The sequence below is a fragment of the Charadrius vociferus genome, unplaced genomic scaffold, assembly GCF_000708025.1.
Source record: "Charadrius vociferus isolate BGI_N301 unplaced genomic scaffold, ASM70802v2 scaffold136, whole genome shotgun sequence".
NCBI classification, from domain to species: Eukaryota; Metazoa; Chordata; class Aves; order Charadriiformes; family Charadriidae; genus Charadrius; species Charadrius vociferus.
The window spans coordinates 3180680-3192666 of NW_009648960.1; the positions used below are offsets into that span (position 1 = coordinate 3180680).

At 41.3% G+C, this 11987-nt stretch overlaps 1 protein-coding gene across 1 annotated transcript in view; it reads left to right on the plus strand.

Moving 5' to 3' along the window:
* ERBB4 (v-erb-b2 avian erythroblastic leukemia viral oncogene homolog 4) overlaps positions 1-11987 on the plus strand; it is a 419420-nt gene that overhangs the window by 250433 nt on the left and 157000 nt on the right. Inside the window, exons 13-15 of the mRNA XM_009887598.1 lie at positions 5405-5537; positions 7895-7988; positions 9446-9600. Of these exons, the coding sequence (XP_009885900.1) occupies positions 5405-5537; positions 7895-7988; positions 9446-9600 (382 nt within the window). The remainder of the gene's footprint in view (positions 1-5404; positions 5538-7894; positions 7989-9445; positions 9601-11987) is intronic.

Here is an 11987-nt window from a genome sequence, read left to right on the forward strand (position 1 = left end):
AGTAGCTCAGGTCTCTCTTGCGGTGCTGGAATCTCTGAGAATTAATACACTTTAAAGGAAATTAAATGAACACGTGGAATTACTCCTACATTTAATTATTTTATGTTTGGCTGTACCTGATTAGAGCTTTGAGGCAAAAGAAGAGCCAAAAAGATACTTCTGAATACCTTCTGGATGTTATCATTAAGAAAGTGTATGTGTTATTAAAAAAACCAAATCTATGTTTTCCAGATTCCAGCCTTGATAACACATGAAAGTGCAGACTTTTCACATATGAGGTTATCTGTAGTATTGTATTGAATAAGACAGTGCTCATCGACCTGCTGAATTACATGTATTGTACAGCAGAGCTGTGCAGGGTCAGCAACAGTGCTGTACAAGTAGGAAAAATGCTGGTGAATCTCTTGTTCTTGGATCAGTTTGCCTGCCAGGGCTGCAGGACATGAAATCTTTGATTGGTTCCTATGCTGCTTGTAAAGGTGAAATGTCCGTTTTTGGCACTGAATTATGAAAATGTTCTAGGCAGAAAAAGAAACAAGTAGATGAAAATCTGCCATTCTCAATCTTGATAAAGCACAGTGTCCTACTGCAAGAAGAAAGGAAATACGTAAGAAGCTTCACTCCTCTTGCCTACTTGCTACATGGACTGTGAGAGATAAACCATGCATGCAATTAATGCTTTTTTTTTTTTTTTTGTAAGAAGTGCTTTTTGATAAATTCAGTGGTCAGAAAGCAGGATGACAGTGGGATGAAGGATGGGAAAGGTAGCGTATGTCAAAAGAAAGCACTCCTACAGTGTGATATGAACTTCCTTCATGTAAGCAGGCAAATAGAGGTGCAGGAATTTCCCTGTAGGAAACAGAAGAGGACATAGGCTGGGTATGCTGTACAGATCAGAAAGATGTGTTTGGCAAACATGGTGCCAACATCAAACAAATGGCATGATCAAAAGTGGTGATTAAGGAGTGATTAAGGAGAGAGTCGCTGTATGAAGCAGTGTGTTGTATTGTACAGGAGGCTGCTATGACAGATATTCAGTGGTTAAAATGAGGGACGTTATATACACCACAGCACAGAATAAGCAGTGTTAAATAATGCTGTGGAGAATAGAAAGCATCTTTCTGCTGACTCTTTCGTGATTTAGAAGGGCTTTGTGCTTCTCAGGTGATAAAATTCAGTATACTCTGTAATTGTTAAGGTAGATTGTAATGGACAGTACCTAACTGCACTGTTCCAGTCTTGATAGTGGAGACAACACCATCAGGTATCCTGAAATGAAAATAGGGTTTGTTTTTTTTTTTTTTTCAAGTCATCCAGCTGTGCTGCTCTACTAAAGGAAGTGTAAAATAATAGTGTGCAAAGAACTACGGTCTTTTTCATCGAATTGTAGAATGGTTTGGGTTGGAAGGGATGTTAAAGATCATCTAGTCCCAACTCCCCTGCCCTGGGCAGGGACACCTCCCACTACACCAGGTTGCTCAAAGCCCCATCCAGCCTGGCCTTGAACACTTCCAGGGATGGGGCATCCACGAGTTCTCTGGGCAACCTGTTCCAGTGTCTCACCACCCTCACAGTAAAGAATTTCTTCCTAATATCTAACCTAAATCTACCCTTTTCAGCTTACCCTTTCAACTGTTACCCCTTGTCCTGTCACTACAGTCCCCGATAAACAGTCCCTCTCCACCTTTCCTGGTGGCCCCCTTTAGGTACTGAAGGTCTGATATAAGAGCCTTCTCTTCTGCAAGCTGAACAACCCCAACTCTCTCAGCTGGTCTTCATAGGAGAGGTGTTGCAGTCCTCTGATCATCTTCATAGCCCTCCTATAGACTTGCTCCAAGGGGTCCATGTCCTTCTTATGTTGAGGGCTCCAGAGCTGGCCACAGTCCTCCAGGTGGGGTCCAACCAGAGCAGAGGGGCAGAATCACCTCCCTCAATGTGCTGGCCATGCTTCTTTTGACACAACCCTGGATACGGTTGGCTTTCTGGGCTGCAAGTGCATATTGCCAGCTCACACATCAACCAACACCCCCAGGTCCTTCTCCTCAGGGCTGCTCTCAATCCATTCACCGCCCAGCCTGTGTATGTGCTTGGGATTGCCCCAACCCAGATGTAGGACCTTGCACTTGGCCTTGTTGAACTTCGTGAGGTTCACACGGGCCCACCTCTCCAGCTTGTCCAGGTCCCTCTGGATGCTATCCCTTCCCTTCAGAGTGTTGACCGCACTGTGTTGACACACAGCTTGGTGTCATCGGCAAACTTGTTGAGGGTGCACTCAACCCACTGTCCATGTCGCCAACAAAGATGTGAAACAGCACTGGTCCCAGTACTGACCCCCAAGGAATGCCACTTGTCACTGGTCTCCACTTGGACCTTGAGCTGTAGACAGCAACTCTTTTGAGCGCAACCATTGAGCCAATTCCTTATCCACCGACTAGTCCACTGTCAAATCCATGTCTCTCCAATTTAGGGACGAGGATGTCATGCAGGACAGTGTCAAATGCTCTGCACAAGTCCAGGCAGATGATGTTAGTTGCTCTTCCCTTATCCACCAATGCTGTAACCCCCTTGTAGAAGGACACCAAATTTGTCAGACATGATTGGCCTTTAGTGAAGCCATGTTGGCTGTCACCAATCACCTCTTTATTTTCCATGTGCCTTATCATGGTTTCCATCAGGATCTGCTCCATGACCTTGCTGGGCACAGAGGTGAGACTGACTGGCCTGTAGTTCTCTGGGTCTTCCTTTTTTCGCCTTTATAAAAATGGACTTTACGTTTCCCCTTTTACAGTTGGTGGGAACTTCACTGGACTGGCCCAGCTTCTCAAATATGATGGATATTGGCTTAGCAACTTCATGCACCAGTTACCTCAGGACCTGCGGATGTATTTCATCAGGTCCCATGGATTTGTGCACCTTCAGGTTCCTTAGATAGTCTCAAACCTGATCTTCTCCTACAGTGGGCAGTTCTTCATTCTCTGGGTCCCTCTGCCTTTGCCCTCTGCAACTTGTGTGGAGTGGCTAGAGCCCTTGCTGGTGAAGACTAAGGCAAAAAGTCATTGAGTACCTCAGCCTTGTCCATGTCCCAGGTGATCAGGTGTCCCGTTTCCTTCAGGAGAGGGCCCACATTTTCCCTAGTCTTCCTTTTACCACTCATGTACTTGTAGAACCCTTTGTTGTTGCCCTTGACATCCCTGGCCAGATTTAATTCTGTTTGGGCTTTAGCTTTCCTAACCTGATCCGTAGCTGGTCAGACAATTTTTCTGTATTTCTTCCAGGTTACCAATCCTTGCTGCCACCCTCTGTAGGCTTCCTTTTTCTGTTTGAGCTTGTCCAGGAAGGAGCTCCTTGTTCATCCATGCAGGTCCCTGGCATTTTTGTCTGACTTCCTGTTTGTAGGCATGTATTGCTCCTGAGCTTTGAGGAGGTGATCCTTGAATATAAACCACCTTTCTTGGTTCATATTCCCTCTCTTGGTTAAGCTCTTCTCTCCAGGGCTTTATTCCATGATACACAAGCAGATGCCTGAAGAGGCCAAAGTCTGCTCTGCTGAAGTCCAGGGTAGTGAGCTTGCTGTGCTCCCTCTTCGCTGCCCTAAGGATCTTGATCTCCACCATTTCATGGTCACTGTGGTCAAGGCTGCCCTTGAGCTTCATGTTCCCCACCAGCCCCTCTTTGTTGGTGAGAACAAGCTCGAGCATGGCCCCTCTCCTTGTTGGTTCTTCTATCACTTGGAGAAGGGAGTTATCAATGCACTTCAGGAACGTCCTGGATTGCTTATGCCCTGATGTGTTGTCCTCCAACAGGTATCGGGTTGGTTGAAGTCCACCATGAGGACCAGGGCTTGTGAACCTGAGGCTGCTCCTATCTGTCTGTAGAGGGCCTCGTCCACTCCTTCTTCCTGGTCAGGTGGCTTGTAGCAGACCCCCACTGTAACATCAGCTCTCCCTGCCCTCCCCTTAATCCTGACCCATAAGCTCTCAGTCTGGTCCTCATCAATCCCCAGATTTTATTTAATGTAAAGCTGCCAGAGGGATTTTTGCAAAAAGATTTTCTGTGGGTTTTGCTATTGTCCCTCTTCAAATGTGTGCTGGGCATACATAGTTGCTGTTTTATGGGTGTATTCATTGTGTTTGTTTTTATTCCTGCCTAGGTATATTTGCTACAGCATTGGAGGCAGTGGTAGAATTCTACCAGCAAACTTATTTTTAATTTATTATTTGACACTACCCTCATGCTGTTTCCGGTGGTGTAAAAAGCCAAAAACCCCAAACAAGTGTTTATATATTTGCCATCTCTGACATTTCAGACCTTTGCTATTTTAATCTACTCAGTCTAGTATGTAACCATTTGCATAAAACATTTCATCATGCAAGAGTGAAATGAAATTAAGAGATCTACCCTTTCACGTGCCAGGGTCTGGCTGAATTTGTGCAACTGGACTTTGTTCAAGTGCTGGAGAGATAACATGTGTTTCCTTTTGCTCTTTGCTTATTTTCTCCATCTGTCACAGATATTTATGTAGAGAAGGATTTATATAAAATAAAAATAGAGAATTAATTACATTGTTTGAAAGAACCTTTTCTCTCATCCTTTTTTCATTTTGTTTATTTAAACTGAATTTTCATTCTGAGACAGGGACCAGTGTTTATTTTATGTGTTATGGGGGGGTGTGTTAATATAAAGGCTCTTTGGGTCTTCAGGTTCTTTTGCAATAAACAGTTTCAAAAAATGCAGTTAATGATCACTTTTCTTTGACTTTCCCCCCACCATCCATGTTTTATTTCAGGGCATCCTCAATTCAGAGGTAGTGTTTTATGTTTTAGTTTAATAGCCCTTCTCTGGATTTGGACAATTGATTTTTCAAATCCTTTAAATTTTTGGCATTTACCATGTCCTGTGTCAGGGAATTCTGCAGCTTGATCTATACTTTCTATGAAGAAAAATCTCAGTTCTGAACCCTATTGGGTTCCTGTCTTGAATACCCATGAGGGTCCTGGAAGAAGCAATGAACAATTGTTTCATGCTTAGTTATCTTCATCTTGTCATTCACGATTTTACAGACCTTTATCATGTCCTTTCTCACCCATATCGAAGGCTACTCATATGCTTATTCTTTGTATAGAAGCTCTTCTCTGGTTTTGATCATCCGTGCAGTGCTCTTAAGGCTTTTTCTTACTCTACTATATCCTTTCTGAAAGGAACAGACCAGAAGTGTCAATCTGTGAGTGCACATTGTGTATATGTAGTGCTGTGATGACAATTTTCTGTTTTTTCTCTATTCTGTTTCGAGAAAAACTGAATGTTCAGTTGACATCCCTGAGTGTGGCAGAATGCTGAATGAAATGTTTTCCTTTGCATTTCAGAGGACTATGTAAATTAATGATAGTCTGCTGTCTCTCTGCAGCTGCTGATGGAATGGTGTGTAACGAGTTATGCTCAAGTGATGGCTGTTGGGGGCCAGGGCCAGACCAGTGTCTCTCCTGCAAGCGCTTCATCAGGGGAAGGACCTGCATAGACTCTTGTAACCTGTATGATGGGTAAGATATTTCCCTTGCACTTTTCCCGTAACGTTGTTGACTATGTTGTTCAGGACTTTGATGAGTAAGTTATTTTGGTTTTACATTAATCTGTTCTCCATTGCCAATATTACTGATTTTCAGTGAAATATATCGTAGGATAAATTTTAGGTGTTTCCAAATGTGTAGAAGGCTTTACCTAGTATTTTGCTGACTAAAATTTTCACACAACATCAAAAGTTTGTTGCACCTTTTGCATTCCTGATGATGTGAACAATTTGATTTAGGTGAACACTAAAAACCCCACCATTTAGCCCTACTTGAATATTGCCACCCCTATTCTGAAACAGATACAATTATGTTCTTTCACATTAGTTAGATTTAGGCACATGATAAAGAATAAGGACCTCCGAGTAGGAAAATTCACTCTCTTTTTTTTTTTTTTTTCCTAGTACACTATGTATGTGTACACACAAATATAAATAATAAAACCAACATGAGTTCTTCCCCCCTTCCTTCTCCCACTAGTGCATGTGCATCATCTTTTCTGGATGATGGGTGGAGGAAAACCTACATACAGCACAGCCAAGGTGGCTGAGTCTGACTTAAAACACAAAGATAGAGCTGAACTGCTTATATTAGCTGCAGCAGAAGACATTCATCATTAGGCTGTGGAGTGAAGCAGGTGGAATTTCCCTTCCAAGGTTCCTGGCACCTCATTTAAAGTCAAGATTAAAAAAAAAAACTAAATTATTTTCATTACCTTATTCAGTTCAAACTGCTAATTGAAAATAAGATCACTCTATGGTTTCTTTCTCTTTCTTTTCCGGCCTTGGATACCAACTCATGTAACTGGTATGGAAAGAGTTGAATGAACTGCCATATACATGTGAAAATATTACAAACTCTTCTATCTGGAGAATACATGCAAAAAAAAATCTTGTCAGAGTACAGGTTTATATGCCTAAAAGCCCTTCCCCTCTGCCCCCAAAAATGTTTAAAAAAAAAAAAGTAAAAAGAAGAGTTGCAGACCACAGTTGTGTTCTCATATGCACCACAGTATGTTGGACCACATTTGGTGGCTGGTGTCACCATGAAGCCTATCGCAGTAAGATTACAAGGAGGCTTTCATGACCAGCCCTCAAATCGGGATGTTCTGATCAATGAATGGTATTTACACTTTCCACAGGCTCAGTTCCTTCTGAAATATGTGAAGTGATTTGTGACCTGGGCTTGGGGGGAAGTTTTTCATTTGTTTGTTTGAGAGCTCTGCACGTTCATCTCTCAGGGCAGCAACAGTACTTCAGGGTAGGGTCAGATGTATTTGACTTCTGTATTAATCCTCAACAGGACAACTCTATCTCCAAAGCCAGAGAAGGGTGAGCTCACTTGCTGCAATCAAGTGAGGTTTTCCTCAGCTGTATTGTTGTGATAGATCCTAATGGCTATAGACGAGCAGAGGGAGAACATGGATGAGTTAACTAGACCCCACTAACATGAGTGTGCAGCATGTCTTTAACTGTTTAATGCAAATATTTAACTGGTTAATGCAACAAGATGGGATCCATCTGCAAAGTTTAGGTCTCCAGTCTGAGCTAGTTACATAGATTCTCTCTGTTTAGTAGAAGTGACCTGTTCAGGTGTTAATTCATGCCAGCCTAGAAGAAGGTGTGTTGAGAAGGTGCTGAAAGTTTTTTTGTGAGTGGCAACTGAAAGCTGAAATGAGACACCTGGTGTTTGATGGAAGAAATCCTACCTGCTATCACTGCTTTTTCACCCCTTATAGGTGGTTAATAAAAAAATAAATCATTTGGGTGATAGTTTCTTGTGCATACATGAAATAAAGGAGCAAAAGTATTTTTTTGACATTTTTTAGATTCAGACTTCAGTCTAGAATTGTTGTTGATGAAGGAGTTATGAGCCTTTTGAAGAATGGGCTTTAAAACAGGCATGTGTGAAGAGATTTAACTAAGACAAGAACAGTACTGTGATCAATGCTTTTTCTAATCCTACCTATCTGATAGTGATGTCTCACATGTAACAAGTGGCTTCCGAATCTGAGCCATGAGGGGCAATTCCATAGATAAAAATCAAGAAATGAGTTAATGAGGTCCTTATTTCTTAAGGAAAGAGGAGAAAAAAAAGCACTCTAGTTTTAAACTGGTAAACAAGATGTCTACTTGAGGTTGCTGATGGGGCCTGGTTTTCAGCTGGTGTAAAGCAGCATAATGTCATTAAGAGAAGTGATCTCACCTGGCACAGTTGGCTGACCTTAGTAAAGCTGAAATGATTTCCACCAGGTGAAAAGCTCCCCATTTTGTCTCAGTTTCAGTCTCACTTTTGCTTTCTCCTAACCTGCCTGCAAAATATTTTCTTAGGGAATTTCGAGAATTTGCAAATGGGTCTGTCTGTGTGGAGTGTGATCCCCAGTGTGAAAAGATGGAAGAAAATATGATCACATGCTATGGGCCGGTAAGAACAAAATTTGCTGTGTTATGGACTAGCTTGTTAAAGTGTGCTAAAGCACAGGCATTTTCCACTTACAGACTTTAAAGTGGCTATTGAAAATTAATGTTAAAAATATGCATGTTCCTTATTTAGGCAAAGAATTCTCTAAATTGGTTAAATTGATGCTGGGAATAAACTTCCTTGGATCGGCCTCCTTAAGAAAGTGGTTTAAAAAGTAGTGTCCTTTTCTTTCCTGAGTTGTATTAATGCCTTAGTGGTACAGATACACAAAATTGTTAAATGACAGCATGTAGTTGTGATTTGAGTGTACTCTTTGTTGCTGTTTTTATTCTTTGAACTCACTTCTGTCCTGTTCTACTACAACTTCAGTTACTTTTCAACAAAAAAGTGTGGGAATCTCTCAGTTAACTTGACCAATATGTTGGGGTTTGGGTTTTGTTCTTTTTTTTTTTTTTTTTTTTTTTTAACATAGCCTTTTAGATTGTTTTGATAGAGAATTTTTCTCATGCATCCTAAATGAATGTTAGCTGTGGCTGTCATTTTCACAACAGCCAGAGAGTCTTCTTTCAAAGATTATTGTTCTTTTGTGAGACAGAAGTTATCTCTTTCTTTTGGTCTCTTGTATATTGCCATGATTAAAAGTCACAAGTGTCCTGGGCAATGAGGAGTTGTATTTTAGGCTCTTCATTGTTGAGAAAAATTAACCCATAACATATTTCCTTATTTTTGTGACTTAACCTACTGAACAGAAAAAAAGACAATCATTTTTCTTGCAATACTGTGTTTTCTGCAACACAACAGTGAAACAAGAAGCTACTGTTTCAAGCATTCAATCCATGAGGGAAATTTGGATTTGTAGCAGGCTCATGGACAAAAATTCTAGACTAGTGCTCAACCTGAACACCAGATTTGGTTATACACTGGCTTATCATCACAGCTTTAAAATTTTACTTTTACATCGTTCAGGAGCCTTGGTTTGTAATTTGTAATAGCATAGTCTACATATGTGTTAAGAAAAAGGAGATTTTGTAGTTCTTCAGTATTATTGTGACCAGCTACCACACGGGGAATGCAGTGTGGAAAATAATTCTGGAGTGCAGAGGTAGGGGATCCTAAAGGCTATTGCAGCTGCTTTGCAAATGTGGTTCAGTATTGAACAGAGTCGTGGGAAATTTCTCAGAGTTCAAGTGTATTAAGCACACCAATAATATTGAGAAATCTGTCTAGAAGCTGGCATTTAGTCTTACACTCTACAGAATAAACTTATGGCCAAAAGCACCATGTCTTACTGCTCCTTAATAGAGACTGGAACCATGCAGCTAATTCACTGTTCGTTGAGAAAGAAGTGCTAGTAGAGTTATTGCTGAGAGTGCTGTCAATCTAGGACCTGCAATTTTAGTGCAGTGGGAAAAGACAGAATAACTTGAATGCACTGCATTTCTTTATTCCACGCTCTCCAGGGACCTGACCACTGCACAAAGTGTTTCCATTTTAAGGATGGTCCAAATTGTGTGGAAAAATGTCCTGATGGCTTACAGGGGGCCAACAGCTTCATTTTCAAATACGCCGACGAGGATCGTGAGTGCCATCCATGTCATCCAAACTGCACGCAAGGGTAAGTGCAAATTCTGTGAAGTGAGCTATCCTGTTTACTGTTTATAGCACATGATGATTTACATACAGTTTGGCTTGGTAAAGCACTTGTCCCACTCCTGAAAACAGAGTGTGTGCAGCAGTAATGTAACCTTTGATTTTCAGGTCTCTCACGAGTCATGAATGTCCAGCAGCTTATAAGAAAAAAAGCTTACACGCCTTTTGAAAACCATAGAGAACAACTTTTCACAGCAACACTCTCAGCTTTCCTTCTTGCTAGCACTGGTTTGTAGCAAATGCTGCCATTGATATTTACATAAGTGTAGGCCTGTAAAATGACTTTAGTTTTAGTATTTACTCGTTGACAGAATTCTCGTCTCTGCTCCTTGTTATTGGTGAACTAATCCGTCAGCACTAACATGAGGCGAAAGTGTTATTGCCCTCATTTTTGTATAGGGACTGATACAAAAGGTTTCTCTGAAACCAGACTCTATACAGGAGTCTGAGCCTGAGCATCAATTTCTCGAGTCCCGTCTAAGTGCCCAAAATCATTTGTTACCTTTGGAAATATACAGCCTGTGTATCTGAGCCAGAATTAAGAATCTGTGCAACAAATAATAGTGTTCACATACACAACTATTGTTTTGCGTGGGCCACATAAGTTACAAATGTCTTTTTGATGAGCTGGTTGGTGGTGTCCAGCATACAAAGAAAGGGAGAGGCAGCCAGGGGAGAAAAAAAGAAAACTTCAGCCAGTGAAATAATCTTTGACAAGAGGCTCTTATTGTTTAGCAGCTAAAATTAAACCAGTAAATTATTCAATGTAATCTTGATGTCAACAGCTGTTGCTATTCAAAATGAGACCTTTTGCTGGTTTTGCAAATCTAATTACAATAGAGCCATTAGGGAAATGAAAGTAAGATCGCAAAGACACAGCCAGGATCTGTTACAGATTTGTCTTCCCCTCAGACCCTTTAAATCAGTTACACAATAAGAAAAATGCTGCTACTGTGGAAGAAGAGTGTAAGGAAGAAGCAATATGAAAAGATGAGATCATTTCACAAGCTCTGGTCCTGGTTTTAATATATGTGCCAGTTCCGATTGAATCCGACAAGCCCAGCTATGGATGATTTACTGTCCACCCTACATAGGAAGTACCTTGTGGCTCTGCTGGCCTCTCAGAAGACAGCGATGCAAGACTTCTTCCCATTCCCTCCCCTTTTCTGAGGAGATCTGATCTAACTATTTCTGATCTTTGTGGTACAACTGTGTTTCTCCTAAACCAGAAAGGCAGCAGAATGTTTTTCATGCCTTTACACTTCTTCATATGAATCAGTATTTTGCAAGTGGTTGTTTGTTATCTCCTTGGGTAGAACAGGATGAAGAAGGGAGGCTTTGATGCCTTGTAATGAAAATCTGACGTTCCAGTTCATAAACAAATAGGAACAGACATTAGGCAGTTGTAACTGAACGTGCTGGTGTTTACTGGCAACCCTTGGTGACAGAGTTCTTTAATGCTGAGTTATGTCGTCATTTAATCCTTGAACTTTCAGTTTTCTCTTCTTTTCTTTTTCTGCAGCTGATTAGGCGAAAAAATGTTTCATTTAGCCTCATGTGCAAATTCCCAGAGAAATGAAGAAGTACCAATAGTAAAAGGGTCAAAGGCTTCACTGGGTTACACAACCAAAGGTGGGGTTATATGCCAGATGACGAGCTATCCCTTTCCCATGAGTCAAATACTTTTCCAGACAGAAATCCTCATTTTCTTATTAAAGCGTTGATGTGTCTATTCTTAGGTATTTTGTTACCCCTTAAAAACAACAACCCACCATGCCCCAAATCTGGGTGTAAGTGTGGATATTCTTTTCTAGTGTTCTTAAAGACTTTCTGGCATGTGATTATGTTAATGAAACTGTTAATGACTGTCCCAGATGTTTGGGGTTTATGGGTTGTCTATCTTCTTGCCAACATTGTCACGGGCAGAATATGAGAAGGGAAATCAGTTACTCTATTTCATTTTCTCCTTCAATACTGAATTCTCTAGTTTCATGCCCTTCCTTTAGAAATTAATATTAACCCCTTCAACGATGGTGTTACAGCATTGGTGGATAAGGGAAGAGCAACTAACATCATCTGCCTGGACTTGTGCAGAGCATTTGACACTGTCCTGCATGACATCCTCGTCCCTAAATTGGAGAGACATGGATTTGACAGTGGACTAGTCGGTGGATAAGGAATTGGCTCGATGGTTGCGCTCAAAAGAGTTGCTGTCTACAGCTCAAGGTCCAAGTGGAGACCAGTGACAAGTGGCATTCCTTGGGGGTCAGTACTGGGACCAGTGCTGTTTCACATCTTTGTTGGCGACATGGACAGTGGGTTGAGTGCACCCTCAACAAGTTTGCCGATGAC